General features: G+C 41.3%; 1 protein-coding gene across 1 annotated transcript in view; it reads left to right on the forward strand.

Annotated features, from left to right (window-relative positions):
* fat4 (FAT atypical cadherin 4) overlaps positions 1–20,553 on the forward strand; it is a 106,519-nt gene extending 85,966 nt beyond the window's left edge. The window contains exons 8-18 of the mRNA XM_016254641.1: positions 2,635–2,815; positions 3,669–3,919; positions 4,009–8,364; positions 9,610–9,714; positions 9,965–10,272; positions 12,495–12,580; positions 13,848–14,027; positions 14,298–14,422; positions 15,382–15,599; positions 17,023–17,284; positions 18,977–20,553. Coding sequence (XP_016110127.1) covers positions 2,635–2,815; positions 3,669–3,919; positions 4,009–8,364; positions 9,610–9,714; positions 9,965–10,272; positions 12,495–12,580; positions 13,848–14,027; positions 14,298–14,422; positions 15,382–15,599; positions 17,023–17,284; positions 18,977–20,553 — 7,649 coding nt within the window. The remainder of the gene's footprint in view (positions 1–2,634; positions 2,816–3,668; positions 3,920–4,008; positions 8,365–9,609; positions 9,715–9,964; positions 10,273–12,494; positions 12,581–13,847; positions 14,028–14,297; positions 14,423–15,381; positions 15,600–17,022; positions 17,285–18,976) is intronic.
* The last annotated feature ends 4,040 nt before the right edge of the window (positions 20,554–24,593 follow it).

Consider the following 24,593-nt stretch of genomic DNA (forward strand, 5'->3'; position numbering starts at 1 on the left):
GAGTGTGTGAGTGAGTGTGAGTGTGAGTGTGAGTGTGTGTGTGCGCACGCGTGTTAAATTAAATTAAATAGCATTTACTAATCTTATTATTAATCTTATTACCAATTCCTTTTTTTAAATCAAAAGTTGTATCTGTTAATATTAATTAATGGACCTGAGTTACATGTCCTAACAATGAAAAATACTTCTAAAGTTAATGTTAATTTCATCATTTACTAATATTAATGCTTTTGTTTTTCTTTTTTAAGTCACCTTGGATAAAAGCATCTATTAAATGCATAAATGTAACTGCAGATGCAATGCTTAGGCAAATGAACAAGGCAAACAAACAAACAAACATTTAATTTTATAATACATTTGTATTTTTATTATGTTTTTTTTTTTTAATTGTAAAAATGCAGGAAGTTTTCTATTAGGATTTGGTTACAGTACTTATAACTGTATATAAAATATACAGAGTATAGAATATAACAATAGAAGTCTGTGCAATGTCTCCATTTAGATAAAGTGTGCAACATTAAACAGGATTGTTTTGGTCTTAAACTGTGCGAGACAGCAGACGCTCTCTCAGGATCCTCTCATCAGACACGGGTCACAGTGTTTCAGCTCTGAATGAGACACACACACGTTTCCTTGTGCTCATCAGATAAATGCTAATCTGACACCATGCTAATCTCTTTGTCTTCGCAGTGAGGATGAGGCGATTAAAGCGTGTGCTAACAGCTTATTAGCATGTGTTATTAGTTACACTAATCTACTGGAGGCCTTCACGCTCTGAAAAACGCCTCAGATTGCTTGCAGGCGAGGGGAAAATCTGCAGCCATTTTTCTTCTCTCTGCCTTTTGTTTTTACGAGCAGGATTTTCTGCCGCGCTGTAGAAGAGCACAATGTTATCAGAGGCTGAATTTATGCATGGAGAAAATTCATTTTAATCACATTCATTCGCTGCGAGAGGGGGCAGACGTTTGAATCGCTTTACCTCTCTGTGCTTCTTGTCATCTGCTATTCGTTTAGCACGCTCCCCTCAGACCCATCGGGCCGCTTCTCATCACTGCGGCTTGATTTTTGCTGAAAATAGCATTCTTTCTGCCGTGTGCCTCACTGTTTTAAACAGCAGGGTTACATCTGTAAACCGTGCTGCCCCCTGCAACGATCCCGATATATATTTAAACATTCCTGAGTGTGTGAGACGTTCCTGATGTGTTTCGGATTGAGAAGTTAATCTGTGCTGCTAGAATATCAAACCATCTGTGTTTAATGAGTTAAGAGGGTCCAACCTCAACTTGTCACACCTGCCAGAGGCCAATGATTCTTATCAGTCATCAAACTGTATTTTAATTCATAAAATACAGTTCATTTATTTAGATCTTTTCTAAAGACAAAATATTTTAGGTTAGCCTTCATTTTCTCATGTGTGTTCCTCTGTTTTCTGTTATTTTGGTATCACTGAGATACTAAGTTTTTATTAATATTTTGAATTAGATTTTATTTTTATATTTTCCGTTTCAAATTGTATGGTTTAAATTTCAGTCTTGATTTTGGTTAAAGTTTTGTTTTGACGGTGAGTCAGAGATTAGCGCTGGACAGAAGCGCAGACAGATGGCACAGACTCCAGCTCCGGATTTCAGTAGAGATGTTTCGGATTGAGAAGTTAATCTGTGCTGCTAGAATATCAAACCATCTGTGTTTAATGAGTTAAGAGGGTCCAACCTCAACTTGTCACACCTGCCAGAGGCCAATGATTCTTATCAGTCATCAAACTGTATTTTAATTCATAAAATACAGTTCATTTATTTAGATCTTTTCTAAAGACAAAATATTTTAGGTTAGCCTTCATTTTCTCATGTGTGTTCCTCTGTTTTCTGTTATTTTGGTATCACTGAGATACTAAGTTTTTATTAATATTTTGAATTAGATTTTATTTTTATATTTTCCGTTTCAAATTGTATGGTTTAAATTTCAGTCTTGATTTTGGTTAAAGTTTTGTTTTGGTAATTTTTTATTAAATTTTTAAAATATGTCTATATTATTTTAGTAATTTTTATAATGATAAATGTTGCCTGAAATAAAAAAGTGTTTTATTTTATTTCAGTTAATATTTTTTTGTATTTATAGTAACAACATATTTTTTTAATAATTAAAATTTTAGTTAATTAACCCATAATCAGCGCAGGTCATCGTGTTATTTTCATATTTAAGACGACTAAAAACTGCATCTAAAGCAAAAATCATGAATTTTTTTATTTTTTATTTTTGTGGCTTAATATGAGGTATATTCCTCATGAGTGGGTGTTTAAAGAATTGAATAAAATTCTGATGGTAAATATTTCTCTAAGGTAAGGACGTGTGAGCCTTGACAGGAATTTTCTTTAGGAGACGTTTGTGTGTCATTGATTTAAATCACTCATTTATTTACATCAGTGAGTGTCAGACTATCATTCTTACTCCATATGATATGTTGCAGCTTCTAACAAAGCTATCAGCCAACTGGTGCGTAATGTTGTATTATTTACTTGCCAAAGCCAATTTTTCACAGTTGGCACTTGGCGAGTGTTAATTTTGGACCCTGGAATTAAGTCATATACTGCTTCACACTCATAAATAGATGAACTTGTTTTTCTCCTGTGTTTGTAGGAACGCCATCTTTAAGCAGTTCTGGTACTGTGATGGTGCTGGTTGGTGATGTGAATGATAATATTCCATCATTCAGCTCAATGTCTTTCCACACGACCATTCCTGAAGATGCGCCCACTGGAACAGATGTCCTGTTGCTCAACAGCTCCGATTCAGACATGGGACTCAATGGAGTGATCAGGTACGACACGCAAACAAAATACTATAGATTGAAGCCAAAATTCTCAAATGTTTTTTTAACAATTTTGTCATCAAACGTTTAGTGATGCACACACACACAAACACACAGCACTACCTGTTAGTTCCACTTTATCAAAAACATGCTAATGAGGATGATAATGAAGTATGACAGACAGATCAGAGCCCAGTGGGGGGCAGCGGGACAGTGAGGGGCTTCAGTTCTTAATTCACAGAACCAGCTTCATGCATCAGCACGACGTCATCATTCTCACCGATCATGAACTGGCGTGAGGCGGACGATGCGTGACTGTGGACGGTGATGTTGTCATCTCGCTAGGGTTGTTTTTCACACTTTGTTCTGTAATTTGTGGAATTCCCGTCTCACTGACACAAGTGCACAGTGAAGTTGCCATGTGTGCATGTTACTGTCAGAACGAGTTTGTGTCACGGGCCCCGAAAGTGAACCTCACTGAAACTCAAAGCAGCATGGGAAAGGCTCAAATGGGGTGTTTTTGATCAGGGCTGGTTCACAGCTGAGAAAACATGCTGCTGGAATTATGAAAGAATCTGAAAGATGAATAAAGAATTAATATTCCTGCCGCCCGTATGATAAGATACTTGGCGAACAAAGTTCTGAATTCTTGCTTATGAGGAATGTGTGTTGGGGCAGGTGCTGACACTGTACAGACCGAAACATGCAGCTTTCCTGTAGCTCAAATGGTTGAACATGGAGCTAGCTATGCCAAAGTCATGGGTTTGATTCCAAGGGACAGCGAGCACTGTGTGAGGGGTTGACAAATATCATTGTTTGGTCTCCATGCATAAACTGAATCTGTTGGGTTTGTGATTTACAGTTACAGTCTCAGTGGTGGGGACGGTCAGTTCTCTATCAACCCATCCACAGGCCTGATCATCACCAGCTCCTTGCTGGATCGAGAGGCACGGGCGAGTTACCAGCTGCTGGTGGTGGCAACGGACGGTGGACAGCCCACTCCACTCTCCAGCTCTGCCACAGTGTCTGTGGTTGTGGCCGACGTCAATGATAACCCTCCACGGTTTCACCATCATCCATATGTTACGCACATACCTGCTTCTACTTCCACAGGTGCATCTTCTGTGGCAGGGGTTAATGGTTTCATTGGGTTGTTGTCTGTCTGATCAGCATCTAATCACTTCTGTTCTGTTTTTTTGCAGGCTCACTGGTCTTTGCGGTCACAGTAACAGATGAAGACTCCGGCTCAAATGCTCAACTTCACTATTCGCTCACTGGACGCAATTCAGAAAAGTTCAAGATAGACCCTATCAGAGGTGCCATTACTGCCAATGAAAAACTCACAGGGAGTTCAGAGGTCACCTTCACGGTCCACGTAAAAGATGGAGGCACCAACCCCAAAACAGACAGCACAACTGTTACGGTTCGCTTTGTTACTGGAGGAGGCTTTCCCCATATTAGAATCAAGGAAAAAGCCTTCACCTTCCCAGAAAACCAACCTACAAACACTGTTGTGACTAAGGTGACCGGATCTTCACCCAGGGCAGGTCCTTTATCGTACTACATTGCAAGCGGAAACCTGGACAATGCATTCCACATAGATCAACTTTCAGGAGAGCTGTCTATCAAAAAGCCTCTGGACTATGAGAATATTGAGAAGTACGTCTTGTGGATAGAGGCCCGAGACCAAGGCTTTCCTCCTTATTCAGCCTATGAAAAAGTAGAGATCGCAGTTCTGGACGTTAACGACAACCATCCTACTTTTGAGCAAGAACCGTTCCACGCTGAGATTTTAGAAAACCTCTCACCTCAACGTGTGCTGATAGTATCTGCGTTCGACCAGGACAGTGGACCAAATGGGCAACTGGAATATGCCATCATTGAAGGCAACCAAGAAAACAGCTTCAGCATCAACCGAGCAACTGGTGAAATCCGCACAACACGACCACTGGATCGAGAGAAGGCCGCTCAGTATTCTTTGAGAGTGAAGGCAACGGATAGAGGCAGTCCTCCTAAAAGCACGGCAGTCAAAGTCTTGATCAGTGTGCTGGATGTCAATGATAATGCTCCCAGATTCTCCAAAATCTTTAGTGCCACTGTACCTGAAAATGCACCAGTGGGCTTCACTGTTACCCGAGTAACCACCACCGATGAAGATGCAGGAGCTAACGCTATAAGCCGATACTCCATCAGTGATGCAAGTCTTCCCTTCATTATCCACCCCAGCACAGGAGATATCACCATCAGTAGGCCTCTGAACAGAGAGGACACAAACCACTATATTACCAAAGTCTCAGCACACGATTCAGGATGGACTGTTAGCACAGATGTCACAATATTTGTGACAGATGTGAATGATAATGCTCCAAAATTTAGCAAGCCATCATATTACCTGGACTATCCTGAGCTGACAGAGGTCGGATCCATTGTGACTCAAGTCTCTGCCACAGATCCTGACGAGGGTTTCAATGGTAAAATATTTTACTTTATCAGATCGCAAACAGAGCACTTCCGAATCAACTCCAGTTCTGGTGAGATCTTCATTAAACAGCAGCTCAGGTATCAAAACTCCAGTGGCCACAATAACATCAATGTAAACCGTCATAGTTTCATCGTCACCGCTTCAGACCGAGGCATCAAGCCGCTCATGAGCGAAACCACAGTTATCATAAATGTAGTTGACAGCAATGATAACCCACCCACATTTGAATTTTCTTTTTACTTTACTCCTGTCACTAAAAGTGTAAAGGTCGGCACCAGACTCCTCAAAGTCACAGCCCATGATCACAAGGACTTTGGCCTGAACTCTGAAATAGAGTATGCAGTATCTGGAGGAAACAGTTCCAGCAAGTTCCGCTTGGATAAACAAACTGGATCGGTCACAGTAGCATCCTCGCTCACCGCAGACACAAATAAAGTTTACCTGCTTGAAATAACAGCAAGTGACAAAGGGAACCCTCCTCTGTCCGCTAAGACAACAGTCAAAATAGCTGTTACAGAAGAGAACCATCATACTCCAGAGTTTTCACAGAACCAAGTAACAGTTACTGTGTCTGAAGGCCTGACTGTCGGCACAGCCATTCGCACACTTTCAGCACGAGATAAGGACAAGGACAAACAAATGAATGGCCTAGTTACGTACAACATCTCCTCAGGTAATGACGATGGCTTGTTTTCAATTAACAGTCAAACGGGCGTTTTATCCCTGGCAAAGCCACTGGATTACGAAACAAAACAGAAGCATGAACTCAGAGTTTCTGCAACAGATGGTGGGTGGATTGCCAAAACAAGCTATGTTACAGTTAATGTCCTAGTTACTGATGTAAATGATAACCCTCCTGTGTTCGACCCTGTGGAGTACTTCCCAGTCGTGCAGGAAAATGTCCCCAGTGGCACTACTGTGGTAAAAATGAATGCAACTGATAAAGACTCTGGGCCAAATGCCCTGATGGCATATGTCATTCAGTCATCAGACAGTGACTTGTTCATAATTGATCCCAACACAGGAATCATCACCACACAAGGTTTCCTAGACTATGAAGCTAAACAGGTGTATCACCTTACCATCAAAGCCTTTAATGTTCCAGATGAAGAACGATGCAGCTTCGCATATGTTAACATTCAGCTGAGAGGTGCTAATGAATACGTCCCTCGTTTTGTGTCAAAGCAGTACTACTTTGAGGTGTCAGAGGCAGCATCTAAAGGCACAGTCGTTGGGGAGGTGTTTGCTAGTGACAGAGACTTGGGAGAAGATGGCATAGTGTATTACTTGATTTTTGGCAGAAGCAGAAAAAGGGGTTTTAGCATTAATAAAAAGACAGGCCAGATCTACGTCGCAGGACCGCTTGATCGTGAAAAAGAAGAAAAGATTTCTCTCAAAGTCCTAGCTAAGAATGAAGGAAGCATAAGAGGAGCAGATATTGATGAGGTGCTTGTGAACATTACGATTCTTGATGCCAATGATCCTCCTGTATTCACCCAGGAGCTCTATGATGTTCAGGTGAATGAGGGACTATCCCCTGGAGGCCTGGTTACATTCGTCAGTGCTGAGGATTCGGATTCTGTCCCTAGCTGGAGCAGATTCACCTATGCCATCACTGCCAACTATGAAAAAAGTACCTTCACCATCAACCCTCAGACAGGACAGGTGTCTGTGGCATCAGAACTGGACCGGGAAACTGTCCCTGTTTACAACCTCACCATCCTGGCAGTAGACTCAGGTTCTCCAGCTGCCACCGGCAGTGCCATTTTAATTGTGACCCTGGAGGATATTAACGATAATGGACCAACTTTGGAGACTACAAGTGGGGAAGTGATGGAGAACCAGAGGGCAGGAACACCAGTGATCACGCTCAGCTCAAGTGATCCAGATCTTGCACCAAATCAAGGCCCATTCTCCTATAGCCTTGTCAGCACTGGAGCAGCATCCAGCTACTTCACCCTCAGTTCAACTGGAGAGCTGACCACCAGCCGGGAGATAGACCGAGAGCAGATAAGTGATTTCTACCTCTCTGTGATTATCAAAGACTCTGGTATTCCTCAGATGTCCTCAACAGGAACTGTCCACATCAAAATCAATGATCAGAATGATAATCCCTCAGAGTCTCGCTCCGTAGAGGTCTACGTGCATTATTTTGGAAATATGTTCCCTGGAGGATCACTGGGGGTGGTAAAGCCACAGGATCCAGATATACAAGACACGTTCCACTGTTCTCTGACTCCATCAACGGCTGTCCTCTTCAACATTCCCACAGGAACCTGTGACCTCCGCTCAAACAGTCGCTCCACAGATGGCACCTTTGATATATCTGTGCGTAGCAGCGATGGCATCCATGAGGCTGTCAACAGCCATGTGCGTGTTTTCTTTATTGGATTCAATAATGCCACAGTGGACAACAGCATCCTGATACACGTCATCTCCCAAAGCGCCAGTGATTTCCTTACTAATCACTACCTCAGTTTCCTGCGCATCGCCAATTCACAGCTAGCTGGTTTGGGCACTGGAGTCCAGATCTATGGGGTGTTTGAACTAAACAACAGCACTTTCCTTATGGCAGCTGTCAAACGTGGTCATGGGCAGTACGTCAATCCAAGTGGAGTCGCCACTTTCTTCCAGAGCATCAAGGAGATTCTGCACAGACAAAGTGGAGTTAAGATTGACTCTGTGGACTATGATCCCTGCTCCCACAATCCGTGTCAAAATGGGGGGAGCTGCAAGAGGCGGCTGGGTGTTGGCTCAGACATGAAGACGGAGGAGAGTGTCCCGGTCATCCTCGTCTCAAATCGCCCCCTACAGCCATACGCTTGTAACTGCAGGCCAGGTTATGCCGGTGCCCTCTGCGAGACTGACATCGATGAGTGCCAGCCAACACCTTGCCACAATGGAGGAACTTGCCACAACTTGGTCGGCGGATTCTCTTGTTCCTGTCCAGAAGGTTTCACTGGGATGGCTTGTGAGAGGGACATCAACGAGTGCCTTTCGAACCCCTGCCAGAATGGGGCACTATGCCAGAATTATCCCGGTGGCTTTAACTGCCTGTGCAAATCTGGATTTGCAGGTACAGTCTGTCATCTATTTGCTTTTTACCAGTAACACAACCACAGATGTTAGGCTAGGCACATACACACAGCTTGCACATCGTTTTAGGCCAAGAAAAATATTTGCTTCTAAGTAATTGGAGGGGTGTTGTAACCCAAGCATACAGTGGCCATTGCCAAAAGCAGTTTGCTGTTAGGGTCACAGACTGGGAGGTATAAGCTGTGATGCAGATCAACTTGTCATGTTTACTGTAATGAAAATAGATGATCAGATTTTCACCCTAATAAGGACACGGCCGTAAACCACCTTCAGATTTCACCTGTGCTGTGTAGTTAAACTGCTTGTACTCTGTTTTTACTCTAAAGAGGTCTCTTGAGTTTAAGGACCATCTGGCTTTGTTGGGTCCATTTTAAGTCATAGAATATTTTTTTTTATTTTGTATTCATTTTTAAATGCAGAGATCATTTGTAAAGCTAGCCAGCTCAAGCCATTTCAGAGTTTTTAAATCTTTAATGATGACATAATTGGAGTGACTTTAAAATCAGTTGGTGTATGTAAGTATGGATCCGGCTGTGATGTTTGCCTTTGAATAAGCATGTGTGATAGCCTTAGCTTGAATCGGCTCTGTTTGGGCAGGTGTTGGCTGTAGCTTTTGGACATTGTTTTCAAAATGGAGCCATTACGATTATTTTTTTATTCTGATCACAACAAATGACTGCAGTGTGTTCACATCGGAGGCCGCAGATAAATGGGGCTGCTAGAGAATTACACCTATTGACTTACAGTAGTGTGCATGCACTCCAGCTGAACCCCACACTTCCTGTTTTGCTAGCAGTGATGGAGTTTTCGTTCTTCATGCCATTTTTCTTAGAGCGTTACATACAGAGAGCAGAAAAGGAAAGAACTCAACTTAAGTTTATGCTTGATCATTTGTATGTTCAGCCATTATGTTTTTGTCATAGTCTTCAGAGTATTTGTGTTTTATATCAGTACCTCTCTTATGGGTCTCCCAGAACCAATTGCAGCTGATGTGCATGTACACAGACAAAGCTTCATGACAGACCTTCACCCTCTCTTTCTTAGAAACTTGGGTCCGTTTACAAGGTGTAAGTCTTCGAGCTGTTTGTATTAGAAAGATAAAGTGCACCAGAGATGTGAGAGAGAAAGAAAACACAGGGGATTCTGGGAGCCCCGTGTGAGAACAGTCATTTTCGTGTGTCATGCTCACCTCATTGTTTTCATTGGTGTTGTTTCATGAATTCAGGGAAAGCCTGTGACTCCATCATCAATTACTGTGAGTGTAACCCCTGTTTTAATGGGGGTTCCTGCCAGAACCGGGTGGAAGGCTATTACTGTCATTGTCCTTTTGGTAAGTCATCATTTCAGCCCCGGGACCAGTTCAAGGTCCTTCAACTGCTGCTATTAATTCTGGACTGTGTGCAGAAACAAATGTATGGTAGATTACAGAAAATGAATTGCAGTGTGAATTTGTCAGTTGACACACACTGTCGTAAATGTTCAACCGTATTTTTTACGTGCTGTACCGTGAATGTCATGAATTTTTCACTGCATGAAATTCTTACGCCGCCGACAGAGAGTAAATCACTCTACTTCTGCAGGTGTGTTTGGAAAGCACTGTGAACTGAACAGCTACGGATTTGAGGAGCTGTCTTACATGGAGTTCCCCAGCCTCGACCCCAACAACAACTACATCTACATCAAGTTTGCCACACTGAAGGAAAACGCTTTGCTCATGTACAATCACGACAACCAGACCGGCGACAAGGCAGAGTTCCTGGCCCTCGAGATCTTAGAAGGCAGAATGAGGTTCTCGTTTAACTTGGGGAGTGGCACTTACAAGCTCATGACGACCATCAGGGTCTCAGATGGCCAGTTCCACACGGTCATCGGCAGGAGGGCAGGAATGGTGAGTCCTTTCGATCTGTCTGTTAATCTGTTTGCAAGAAACCTTCAGATTGGTCACAAAGATGTTTTACTCTGATCTCGCAGGTTTGAAGATAAAGTGTTTTTGTTCAGATGGTTACTCTAGTCGATTTACTAGTTGGTTGTGTTTTATTTATGCATCCTTTTCTGAGATACCAGTCTAAACTCTTTAACTCTTCTGGACTTGCTGCATAAAATCTCTCTGTAAAAAACACTTCAGCATGGCATTACTGCAACACCATAACGTTGTGTGATCCGACTAATGTTCCCTGAAAAATATGCTGTAAGTCTGTTGTGGGCCTCACTGAAGGCCTGAGAGTAGAGTTGTGTGTCATGAGAACCCAGCCCCTACGGTGCAATAAAGAGAACCTGATCTGTGTGTTTGGAGAAGCGGATGTGGGTCACTTCGGTGGTTCTGTAGGGCCGTTTTCTTTTTTCTTCTTTTTTTTTCTAGACGTGAGCTTGAGCAGATGTTAAAGTCATACATGGCCCCTTGTTTTCCCCCGTGGAGAAAGCTGAACTCTGACAGTCAAGGGTACTTTTGTTTAGTTAAGATGTCCTAGTTTACCCCACAGCCAGATGCGTTGGATTTTGGCACGCTGTCTCGAGCTCATGGTTTTGTTTTTTGTTTTGTTTACTGGCGAGTCGGAGTTTATCGAGAGCTGGTCTACGGCCACGTTTCTGCTCTTCTCCACTTACATTTCACTGCTGGTCATATATTCTCTATATAACCATGTATGTGACAAATAAAAAATATTGAATCTTGAATCTTCACTTGTTTCTGCATTGTGTGTTGCAACTTAGAAGGTTGATGAATTATAAATAGAAAAGTAGAAATCTGCTCGCACACCCACATGCAGCATGTGTTTCCAAACACCGTCCAAAAAAGCAGCTCAAAGCCAAATCTATTTAATACACAGACTCTGAGAATGCTCTTTGTTTTGTTTTTTTTTATTTTATAAATGGCCAAAACATTCTTAAAGTAATATTTATGAAATGTTCCTATAACTTTATTAATATTTGATATACGTTCTCATAACGTTGAGAAAACGTTCTGAGATCAACATTATTGGAAATTCCTTATGATGTTATTTTGTCCTTGAACGTTCAAAGAAACGATTTGTAACCTTTAAATAACAAACATTCTACTCACAACAGGAAAACTAGACATTTAAAAATTTTTAGAATATTAAAAATAAACAATGATACATTTTGGGTGAAAATAAAGTTAGTAGAATGTTGTAGGAAACGTTTTTGTAACCTTTAAATAATGTTCTAATCACGATAAAGAAAGAAAAATCAATGGACATTTCAACATTTTAGAAACATTTTAGAAACATTTCAAAACGATGTACCCACAACATTTTTATAATCTAAATTTGTTACCTGTGTAGAAATCCACTGCCCAATTCATCAAAGTTAACAAGACCATTTAATTAAGTTCTGCTGCAGGAAATTGGTTTTGAGACTCATTTCTGAAAGCAATGCTTTCCTCTGCTGGAAATGCTTTGCAGCGGTGTGTGACTCCTGGAAAAGGGAGTGCACTGTGGTCTGGTTTAGTCTTTTTGAAGTGCAGGGAGGCATTAATGCGATGGCCAGACGCTCGAGCCTCGCAGGAATTCATCTGTATCAGCACTTAGCACAGCTTCAGCAGACGAACAAGTCTCATTTCCATTGTTAGTGTAGGATTTTCTTTTTATAGGCTGAAATTCCTCTATAACGGAAGTGAAGTGTCTGTATTATCTGAACGTTGAGGTCGTGCTGTTGTCTGATGTCAGTCCTGCTTCTCAGTGCCTCTGTACTCTTTGCACCTCCTCCTCCGAGATGTTTTTCTCCCAGATGTCTGCACGGGACTCATAAAGCACCGAGAGGACAGGACAGATCACTGTAGAATGTCTTGCGGTAATTTATTCACCAGCATCTGGGTGTCGTTTTTTTCCATGTAGTATTTTGTAGGCTCAACAAAATACTCAGACTTGACAAATACGTACAGGTCATTTTATTTATGTAATTTAATGTACAAATACATTCCAATAGGTTTTTACTTTGATTTCAAAATGCATATGGATTTCTGAGATTGTTATTGCGAGATGCTGAAGTAGAATACAGTCAAATGAAGATTGAAGTTTGATTTCGAGACTGCCAGTCTCAACCAGTTGCACACAAACATCATGCTGACCTGTTTGTCTGTCTGCTGTGTTAAAGGCTGCGTCGCTCACTGTTGACCTGTGTGGGGAGGAACAGGAACCGGGATACTGTGCCGTCAGCAATGTGGCTGTTCATACCGACTGGTGAGAAACATTCATTATAGAGTCCCTTTTATACTGTATGTCCCAATATAGAGCGCAACAGTGACCACATGCCAAGTGGCCTGGGTTTTGAAGGTATTTTCACTGTTCATTTTCACCACAGAGTCTGAGATGAATCACAATATTGCAATTTTCTAACCAAATAAATACATATATTTGTGTGTGTGTGCATGTTTATGTGGTTTATGAGGACACAAATTTGTATAATAACATGGGTATGACAGGTATTACAACGAGAAGGTGATTTATGAGGACATTTTCAGTGTCCCCGTAATTCAAAAGGCTTATAAATAATTTAGAATGAGTTTTTTTGAAAATCTAAAAATGCAGAAAGTTTCCTGTGAGGGGTAGGTTTAGGTGTAGGGCAATAGAAAATACTCCATAAATCAGTATAAAAGTATAAAACCATTACGCCTATGGAGAGTCCCCATAAACCATAAAAACAAACCTCTGTGTGTGTGTGTGTAAAAATATTTTAATTTAAAGTTTTTTATTATTAATAGTTGTGTTAATTAAAATATAGTATTGGTAGATGATTGGTAGATCTCACTTCAGAATTGTGGGTGTAAGATTATTCACATTATTACAAACGTTTATTTAAAAAATTATTAAAAAGTTGAAATATTGTAAATGTAAAAAAATATTTTAGATAAAAAATATGAAGTATTAAAATGTTCTAAATAAAATATACAATATGTCGTGTGTATATTTCTTCATTGATATGTGGTAATGTTTTTTAATTAAAATATTAAAATTATTGGTAGATTTTTGGCAGATCTCGCTTCAGAATTATGGGTAGTTCTTTAAATAAGAATTTCGAGCATTTAAACACAATTTTTGGAATTCTACGCTGCAAAACTGATTTTCTTAGTATTTTTGTCTTGTTCTCTAGTATAAATATCTAAACATTTTTGAATCAAGATACATTTACTTGAGAAGCAAAATGACTTTAGGTATTAAGTCTTGTTTTCTGAAAATGTATCAATTTTGTTAGTTAGTGCTTTAAACAAAAACAAATATCTGCCAATGGAGTCAGAAAAATAATCTTAATTCAAAGGGAAACAATAGGATTATTCTGACCCCACTGACAGATATTAGTTCTTGTAAATATCACTTAACCTCAGCGCTAACGGTCAATCTGTCTTGAAAGATTATTTTTAACAAATTATTGTTACCGATGAAAATCATGTGCTCTTCTGGAAGCTGAGTGTTGGGCTGCTGTGTCTGATAGCGCTGTCTCGTCTCTCAGGGTTCTGGATGTCCAGCCGAACCGTCTGTCTGTTGGGGGCGTTCGGTCGATTGAAGCCCTCCTGCATCGTCGAGGTCAGGTGGCCACGCATGACTTTGTCGGGTGCATCATGGAGTTTGCTGTCAATGGACGTCCGCTGGAACCGTCTCAAGCTCTGGCTTCACACGGCATTCTGGACAGGTCTGTCACCGAACGCACAAACACAAAACACAATCGTGTCACTGAACGACAGCTCATTCGGCTCTCTGGATGTCTGTGAATGCTAAATTAAAGCTGGCTCCAGCTGGTGTGAATTTTCTGGAGCAGGTTGAATAGTGTTGATTTTATTTCAGGTGACTGATGCTTTGAAATTAATGCAGCTCTTTTGCATTTATGCTAATGTTGGAGTCATGGACTCTTGTGTCGCTGAGATGTTCCCCGCTGAAGGTTTTGTGCGTCTTTCGTCCACAGATGCCCCAGGTTAGAGGGTGCGTGTGTCGCCGAGCCCTGCAGACATGGTGGGACATGTCTGGACATGTGGTCGTGGCAGCAGTGCCAGTGTATTGAGGGTTTCACTGGACCCACCTGTGAGAAATGTGAGTTTTTCCAGTCTGGAACGATTAAATCTAATATTTTATTAACCATTGGTTATTCATGCATTGGTCAATTTTTAGATTTTGGGCTATGTCCTCAGACAATTGGAAAAGAAATACACAAACACTTACATACACCAAAACTTAGTTTTATTCCTATCCATATTCTGAAGCTTTTTACTGAGGGGTTTGTTCATATATCATTCACACTGATTTATACAACATTTTATGTCTCAAAACATATGGATTTCAATTCTAATCCATATCTTTAAAAAGTTTTTTTTTCCACTTCAGCAGCACTTACATACACCAAAACTTAGAGTTTTATTCCTATCCATATTCTGAAGGGTTTTACTGAGGGGTTTGTTCATATATCATTCACACTGATTTATACAACATTTTATGTCTCAAAACATATTGAAAATGTTTGTTTTCTGGCTGCTGACAGTATTTTCTGATTTATGGAGTGATAAAAAGAGAAATCCACAATCCCCTCTGGAAAAAAACTTTAACTCTAATATTTAAACAGAATCAAACAAATTTTGAACCTGGCTTTATCCACATTTCTGTTCTGAAAATGTACGCAAATGAATGCATATTTAATTTGGACAGTGCCTTAATTTGCATATTTAAATGTAACATTATGAAAACTTGTAATAAAAAATTTTTGGGAAAACAATTTGACCTTATTCACCTGTAGTGTCAGTTATACTTTGAAAAGCATGACTCCACCAAAATATAAATGCACTTAATAATGTGTGTTTTCCATTTGCCAGAGCAACAAAAGAGGCATGACATGAGAACCAACCAGTCAAAAGCATGTTGTTTGGTTTCTATATGTGCTGCTGAAATCCCATTGGTCCAAATTCCTGGTCTTCAAAACAGTGTATTAAACACCAAATATTTTATGTGAGAGTTAAGAATGGTCATTTTTTCAGATTCACTTTGTGTGCTTCTCTCAGACATCACCGCAGATACAGCTGTATCTCTGGACGGTTCGGGTCGTTTGGACTACGGTTTGAGTCAGAGCCGCAAGAGAGATGTGTTGTTGGCACGAGCGCTGCAGGACCCCGGCAGACCCATCCCGGAATACAGCAGCCTGGAGCTGAAGTTCCGCACGCGCAGTGGCTCTGGAACGCTGCTGCACGCACAGGAGAGCTCCAACTACACCACCATCAGGGTAAGTGTGTGTGTGTGTGTGTGTGTGTGTCTCCAGCTCCGGGCTCACAGCCAACCGCCTGAACTCGCTCCCCCTGGCCTCTCCATCCACTGTAGCTGCTGACAGGACATCCCCTAACTAGTGAGGCCGCAGAGAGCTACTACTCAAAATGCACAAACACATTCACAGTATCTCACAGCACAGTGTCGCACATCTCAGATTTGTTCTTTGTTCAAGACGGATTTTCCAATTCCAGATTTTGTAGGTCTGTAAATAATTTTTTCTTCTCCACTGCAGTTATTTTCTGTTGCCCCTTGTTTTTCCCAAACAAGATTGTTTTTCCATTTCAGTAATGAAACATTCAGATTAGCACATGCATTACATAGCTCTGTTACAAAATCTAGTGAGCTGCCTACTTAGACAGCATGTCCAAGCATGCACAAGCTTCAGTCTGGATCCAGCCCTTACAAAGACCTGAGATGACCGAACACCTAGAAGAGATGATGCCAACCCCTCAGAGGACCTCAGATGATGCCAACCCTGAAACAACATACACAACTACCACATTTTGCTACAAGTTTGATTGCATCATATAATAATTGCTGTTAATAGTGTGCATCGTCTGTTTGATTTTGTCATTAACTGAATTTTATCGTACATTTCTGCCATATGTACATCAATTTGACAGTCACCACTGACAAGCTACTACTAAATATATTGTAGAAACTTAATTTCCTGTAACGCTGCTTTGCAACAATTTGTATCGTGAAAAGTGCTATACAAATAAACTTAAATTGAATTGTCAATGTTTTGGCAATGTATTACTTAGTCATTTGAATTGAACTGAAATGTTAAGGTATCATAGATGCACTTCAGATGCTATATATTATTATTACATAATATTATAGTATTTATGTTTTAAATTAGCTTTTATTTTTATATATTCAGTTTTAATTTTTAAGTTTAGTTTAAGTGTTAATTTTGTTATGCTCTTTGTCATTTATCTTTTATTATTCTTATTAAACTTTATTTTTCAGTTTTAGTCATTTTAGAACTTGAGTCAGATACCAAGGAAGCATTTTCAAGTAAAATTTTTCCATCAGATATTTAATTTCAGCTTTATTTCAGTTACCGAATATGTTTTAGTAGTTGTAGTTTACAATTACAATACTGCTTGGTAAGACTGTCAAATAAGTTAGCATTGCATGTGTCTTTTACTGAGAAGGCAATCCCAGAATGCACTTGGGGGGGGGGGACAAACAAACTTGCAGACAAATAAAAATATTTATCTAATTAAACTAGAGTTTGGAACAGAGCTGATATGAGTCTTTTAACATTGTAGAAATGCTGCAAGATGCAATGCGTCATACTGCATGTTAGATCCTGCATTATATTTGAAATGCTTACATCACTTTCATTAATCTTCTCTCTCTCTCTGTCTCAGTTGAAGAACGGTTTGCTGCAGTACGTGTCTGACGCTGGTGTCGCCGGTAAGGTGGAGAGGATTGTGGGAGATGTTGTTTTGTCTGACGGTCAGTGGCACACACTCCTGCTTCAGAGAAACGGATCATCCACCATTCTGCGGATCGACGAGTCCAGCTCGAGAGTCATTCTGCACAATACGCAGGACTTCGGAGGGATTGACGTGCACACGCTGTCTCTCGGGGGCGTCCCGACCCGATCAGCTCAACAGAAAACCAGCCCAGGTCAGTTCCATCAGTCCACGTTCTGTAAAACCTCTTATAATGATGGCTACAAGTATCATTATAGAGCTTAAACCCAGACTACAATGCAAACATCCCGGTGGCATTTGCACTGCAAGCTGCTTCCAATAAAATATGTAAATATTTTAATCAACAGAAATGACACTGACAAAATTGCATGTTATGAACTAAACAATTTTACCATTGAGAAACGTCTGACTCGCAGGCAATGGATGTGTCATAGTTGGCGCGCTTATTCAGATTTTCTGCCCGAATCAAAACTTGGGAGTGTTTTTCCTCTACGAGTGAAAGTGACAGGAGAAAGTTCAGAGAAAGTGTGCATGCTTGTGTGCTAACTGGGTTAGACAGCAGACTGCCAACAGGAAAGAATGTCTGAACTTTCCTCTGCAGGACCTGCACAGTGCAGCAATCCACAGAGCTGAACTATTGTCCATTAAAAACAGTCACTTGTAGACACTTCAGACTAGAGCACTGAAACAGAGAAAAGACACCGTTTAGCCTGCGAAAAGACTGGAATCTTTATTAGAGCTCCAGACAGGCTGTTCGGTGAAGTCCCATAGGATAGGGAAAAAATCTTTAAAAATCTTTGTTTTTTCTTAAGACTTCTTCTCAGATGGTTTTCCTGAGAAAAGAACCAGTAATCTCACTCATGTCTGTAGTTTCTGAAGAGATCGAAATGTTTCAAACTGTGCTCAGATTTACCAAGATTCAAACATCGTTCAGTATGAACATGATCTGAGCTGCTAGCCACATTACTTTTGTCAACTATTGACTAACTTTTGTCTGTATCAGATGTTTCTCCTGAAATTCCTTAGGTGAAATAAAACAAAGTTGACATTTAAATGAAACCTTACTGAGGAACCTCTGAGCAAAAAGATCACCAGCTGATGTTCATATATGGTAACATTGAGCTGTTGGGTTGTAACCCACTCTTTACTGGCAAAATCTAAATATCAAATGAAATTATCCCAACTATTTTAATGTAAACATGTTTTGTGCTCGTAAGGTCATGCCATTTCTGGATTCGAGGTCTGGAAGTGGTAGAACGTGAAATAGAATTGGGCCAATCTGTTTCGTCCTTCTAATAAACAGAACCAAATGTTCTGTGTTTGAATGGGGCATAAATTCAATAAACATCGATTTACATTGTTGACGGTTCGTCGTTAAGCAACATGATAGTGCAGGTCTAAATCAGTGACATTAAGATTTTTCCCAGATGGCGTGGTCTTAAAAGGTTGCATTTTTGGCTTGCAGGGTACTTGCTGAAGAGAAGAGTCTGTTTCTTTTCCTCCTGATGTAAAAGCAACGATTTGTTGATGTGTTTCCCAGGGGGAGAATTTTGTTCTACATTGGCTGATGCTACAGCAATCAGAAACCCAAACAAAATGTCTCCCTGTGTAGCGTTAAACTAAGCAATGCCCATTTCTTCCAGTCAGTCTCATTTCTTTGTCATGTTGGGGAAGCTCTAGTCTCTCATGTAGCCAAACAATTGACTTGCAGTGTACATTTTGTTGCAGTTTGCAGCTTTTGTCCAAAAATCCAACCATTTAAGACTAACTAACAAACTGTGACTGATTACTTTTTATCCACCTTTTAGGAGCGGGTACATCTAAAAATAGTACTCAACCATTTCTAAGTTGATTCGAGTTAATATTCCTCTCTCTGTGTTTCTAGGTTTTGATGGGTGTTACGCCTATGTGAAATATAATGGAGAGATGCTCCCTTTCAGCGGTGAACACAGGACCGTCTCCATTTCCAAGACTGATCCCTCTGTGAAGATCGGCTGTCGTGGCCCAAATCTATGTGAGAGCAGCCCTTGCTGGGACGGGCTGATGTGTGTGAACCAGTGGTACACCTACCAATGTCTCCCACCAGGTGACTGCGCCTCTAACCCCTGCCAGCACGGTGGCAGCTGCGTGCCCGGCGCTCGTGGAGGCTTCACCTGTGCTTGTGAGGAGTTCTACACGGGCAGAGTCTGCGAGAGCCGGGTGGCCTGTTTGGGAGTCCGGTGTCCACAGGGTATGGAGTGTAAGGTGGGAGCCAATGGTGGGTTCACCTGTAGTCCGAGCGCCACCACCGAGGAGATGGTTCTGCCCATCTGGGCAGTTCCTGCAATTGTGGGCAGCTGCGCTACTGTCTTGGCATTGGTGGTTTTGAGTCTCATACTATGCAACCACTGCAAGGGTCGCAAGAAAACCAAAGTGCCAAAGGATGAGAAGAAAACAAAGGAGAAGAAGAAGAAAAAGAAAGGCAGCGAGAATGTGGCATTCCATGATCCGGACAACATTCCGCCTTACGAAGATGACATGACAGTCCGGAAACAGCCAGAGGGAAACCCCAAACCTGACATTATAGAGCGGGAGAATCCCTACCTGATCTATGACGAAACTGACATTGCACACAACAATGAAACCATTCCCAGCGCCCCCTGTGCTCCATGTGCAGGACCAGAAGCAGACATGGAACACTACGACATTGACAATGCCAGCAGCATTGCTCCATCAGATGCTGACATCATCCAGCACTACAAACACTTCCGTAGCCACACTCCCAAGTTTTCCATTCAGCGCCACAGTCCGTTGGGATTTGCCCGCCAGTCCCCTCTTCCACTAGGTGCCACCAGCTACACCTACCAGCCGACCTACACCCAGGGGCTCCGCTCCACACCCCTCAGCCATTCAGCTTGCCCCACACCCAATCCCCTGTCACGCCACAGCCCAGCACCCTTCACCAAGCCATCCTCCTTCTACCGCAACACTCCCACCCGTGAACTCAACTTGGCACGCCGTGAGGGCAGCCCTCTCGATTTCCACAGCGATGTGTGCCAGCCTGGTATGTTCAACTACGCCACCCGATTGGGTAGGCGCAGCAAGAGCCCTCAGACCATGGCGGGCCATGGCTCTCGGCCTGGGAGTCGTCTCAAGCAGCCAATCGAGCAGATTCCATTGGAGAGCGGCCCACCTGTGGGGTTGTCCATAGAGGAGGTGGAACGCCTCAACACACCTCGACCCAGGAATCCCAGCATCTGCAGCGCCGATCACGGGCGCTCGTCATCTGAGGAAGACTGCCGTCGACCACTCTCACGTGTCCGGAACCCTGCGGATGGCATCCCTGCTCCGGAATCCTCCTCCGAGAGCGACTCCCATGACTCCTTCACCTGCTCGGAGATGGAGTACGACCGCGAGAAACCAGTTCTGAGTGTTGCATTTACCAGCAGCAGCAGACCGCTGATGCTGGATACCATATTATGAGTCACTTATGTTAAGATAAACAGTAATCCACATGTAAACGAATAGTTGTGCAACCTCTTCCAACAAACACACCAACAACACAAAGTCTGGAAGAGGAAGCTGGGAGAGGTGCGGCACTACCACGAACACACATGCGAAGTGAATCAGTTCTAGTCCATCTGTCTGTTCTGAGTTCAGAGTGCTAAAATAAAGTTGGTCATAATGAAGGGTCGTTGTGACCCTCCGGCGCTGCAGCCCTGGAGTCTGGGCTCCGTCCATTTGGCTGATTTTCCTGTGTGTTAGTGCCTCGACCTCTAGGAAACACATCCATGAGCTTGGTGTGAAGAGCAGGGCCATATTTGGCTCCGGTTCTGCACACTCCAGCCAAAATAGAAAGAAAAGCTCTGGAACTGTCCGCCAAGAACGGGTGTTTCTCATCCTGAATAACCGGCTGCCGTCTAAAGCAACAAAACCTCCAGATATGAGATTAATGAGGCCTCTGCCTTCTGGATATTTGAGGATTTACATTTGGGAGCACGGACACTATGACTTTGAATGGTTATTTCTATTGGTGTATTGCAGGTTTCGTACAAACACGCTTGACCCGTCTAACGCAATGCCCACATGCTATGAGACTATGAACTTGTGTACATTTTGTATTAATGTGGAAGCTCTCGGAAGTCAATGTTCTCTGTTGTTACGTGTTTTTTGTTGTCGTTTTATTTTGTTCAGTGTTTTTAAAATGTACTGTTTCTACTTTTTTTACTGTTTATTAACTTAAAGGTTCATTTTTATGGATATTTTTCATATGCTGGAAATCTGCTATGAGACTATGAACTTGTGTACATTTTGTATTAATGTGGAAGCTCTCGGAAGTCAATGTTCTCTGTTGTTACGCGTTTTTTGTTGTCGTTTTATTTTGTTCAGTGTTTTTAAAATGTACTGTTTCTACTTTTTTACTGTTTATTAACTTAAAGGTTCATTTTTATGGATATTTTTCATATGCTGGAAATGAGGTTCTTACTTTCAGCGGAAGTAAGATTGAACTTCTTTTTTTTACATTTGTTACTTATGTAACATCAGTATTTTCCACTATGATCCGTTTTTTGTTCCTCAATGGAAAGCATATTTACACTGTTTGAATCGTTCCCTGTCCCCTATATAGTGCACTACGTGCCATTCACTGTACAGAAAATACTAATTCTGTGGACAAGTGACCGATTTCAGCCGCGGCTTCAGCGTCTATTTTATAGTGTAGGGGGCGGGGCTTCAGATTCTAGAGAGCATTTGATTGGACAGAAAGTTTGATGAGAAGCTGAAGTACGATGTGACGTCAATAAAATCGTTGAGCCATTTTGGCGGAAGTGACGAACTGCAAGCTTTGAATGCTTATATCTTCTAAATGCGAATTTTGTCACTGTTTTGGAGCACACTGCCTTATAGATAACCTTAAGACTAACATATTGATACTAACACCCAAAAAACGTTAATTTTGATTTCATGGGAACTTTAATGAATCAAACCGATTGACAGGTCTGATCAACTATCTGAAGTGTTTAAATCGGATTAAAATGATTTCACAAAACCCATCTTCTGTAACGACAAACATCATGAAAACGTATTGCTCATTAACTGTGAGAACCCTGTTAAAACGTCGCGTCAGAAGCAGCCTGATGAAGTTTAATAAGCTAAACGGTAAATTCAGTTGGATGTTTTTACAAGAGAACATCTTTCAGGATGGTTTCAGAAAGTTATCTGACACTGTCTGTACACACCCTCAATTCTCTCTGGAACGTTGTGAAGTTTGGATCCGTCTGATTCCCAAAATCCCATTCCAAACACGTCCCATCCAGCTCCTGTCCATATGTGTGAGGACACTTCTGAGGACGTCTGTGTGCCATCTGTCAAACACGTGGCATGTAATCAGCTGATTTTGTGCTTGAATGACATAAAGGTGACTTGACTTGACTTGACAGTGGTGTATTAGAGGTAAAATATGATATAAATACTGTTGGGTTTCTGGCACAAACCGATCGTTTCGTGTGTTAAGACATCAACGTGTCGTCACGAGCCGCAGGGTTTAATTTGGATTTGTCTGTGCATGTTTTTTTTACTCTCGTAGATTTTGTTACCATTGCCATGCATTATACGACTGATAGACTGCAACGGCTGGAGTTAAAAATCATAATATGTGTTCTACTGAAGAAACAAAGTCACCTACATATTGCATGCCCTGCAGGGGGTAAGCAGATGAACTATCAGAAGAACAGGGTGAACTATCCCTTTAACGCGTTAGCTCCTGCGTACCTAACTAGTCTTCTACCACGCTACAATCCATCACGCTCCCTAAGGTCGCAAAATTCTGGACTTTTGGTAGTACCTAGGATAGCAAAGTCCACTAAAGGAGGTAGAGCTTTTTCATAAACTTAAATTGAATTGAATTAAAGCACATATGACTTCAGAAGTCCTTAATTATAGTTCATGCTCAACCAGCAACATGTGAACTCATGAAACGCAGCATTGAACTCCGTGAAGATTGTTTTGTATAAAAGCATCTGCAGCATAAATATAAAGATTTGTCTGCTGATTATTCTCACTCAAACGGGCCTAAGCTTTATGAGGGAAACCAGAAAGTTGAAAATTAGTTCTGAAGAATCATATCAGGCTCAAACGAAATAGACAAAGTGGTGAAATTATATTAAAGCAGGGAGGAAAAGACAGAAAGTAAGCGCTGATTTATGAGAAAAGAGTGTGAGAACCAATGTCTTCATCAACACTCCTCACAGAACTGAGCTTTATACTCAACAACAGCTGCTCCCTGTCAGCTGATTGGAGCACAGGGAGAGAGGGGCGGGGCTAATACTGATTGCCTCTCCTTCTACACCAATCAGATGATCTAGAAATTATTCAAATATTAATTTAATTAGGTCACATACACACACACACAAACAACTGCATTGTCATACATACTGACCAAAATATGTTGATAAAAATAACAACATATTCCCAGTCATAAATATTTATGGCTGCCACATATTTCAGATATATTCACACATGTAGATGTCACACACATCTTTAGCTACAGAAGTAACTTTCACAATAGTGTGTTTTGAAGATGTTCTGCCTCATCTTTCTCTCTCTGTCTTTAACATGCATTTGATTAGATCTGGATCCTGTGTGTGTGAGACATTCATAAACTGTCCTGTAACCCGTGAGGAATCACCTGTAGAACTGCTGCAACTCCAAATGCTCAATACAAGCACACACAGATGCACTTGAAGGAGTTTTACTCTTTAAACATCCAGTGGTGGAATTAAATGACTCAAGTAAGAGTAAATAAGTGATTTGCTTAAAAAAAGAAAATACTCAAGTTACAAAGTACCCAAAATCAGGTGGTGTGAGCATTATGGAGCATTAAATACTCTCATGCAATGTCTGTTTCACAAGTGAGACTCATAGAAGTATTAAACTTATGACGTTCCATGAAATCCCTTATATGGACGCGAGTCTTCTTGTTCTTGAATGGTTTAAAGTCATATTAAAATGTGCACATAGGAATCGATAAGAGGAATCGAAATTGTAATTTTAAGTATCCGATTCCAGCAAGGGTGTAGAATTTAGTAGAGACACTCGAGACATGTCCCTACCAACATCCAGCGACTACTAAAAAACGGTCTGTTGAGTACCTGGTTCTATGAAGCCCAACATGGCCCTGCCCCCTCTGCTGCCTGTTTCCGGGGGCGGGGTTTATGTAAATTTTAGGGTTCGTGATGTCACCAACCCAGGAAGAAACTGGTTGTAGTCCCTACCAGCCATGTGTTGTAGGCCTTAAAAAGCTAATTCTGTCAAATAAAATATCTCCCTTTGCATTGAACTTTGAGCATCGTAACTTTGCAGACGTTGTTTATGCTCAAACAGCAACATGACACACTAACTAAAGTTAAAAAGGTGAAATCATAATCAATGACCCCTTTAAACCATTGCGTCGCAAAATGATTCACGGTTTCGAAGCGCTCCATTTTCCCGTTGATTTTTCCCCCGTGGGTTAAAGTTTGAAATAT

The sequence above is a fragment of the Sinocyclocheilus grahami genome, unplaced genomic scaffold (assembly GCF_001515645.1).
Source record: "Sinocyclocheilus grahami isolate Dianchi unplaced genomic scaffold, SAMN03320097.WGS_v1.1 scaffold1270.1, whole genome shotgun sequence".
NCBI lineage: Eukaryota > Metazoa > Chordata > Actinopteri > Cypriniformes > Cyprinidae > Sinocyclocheilus > Sinocyclocheilus grahami.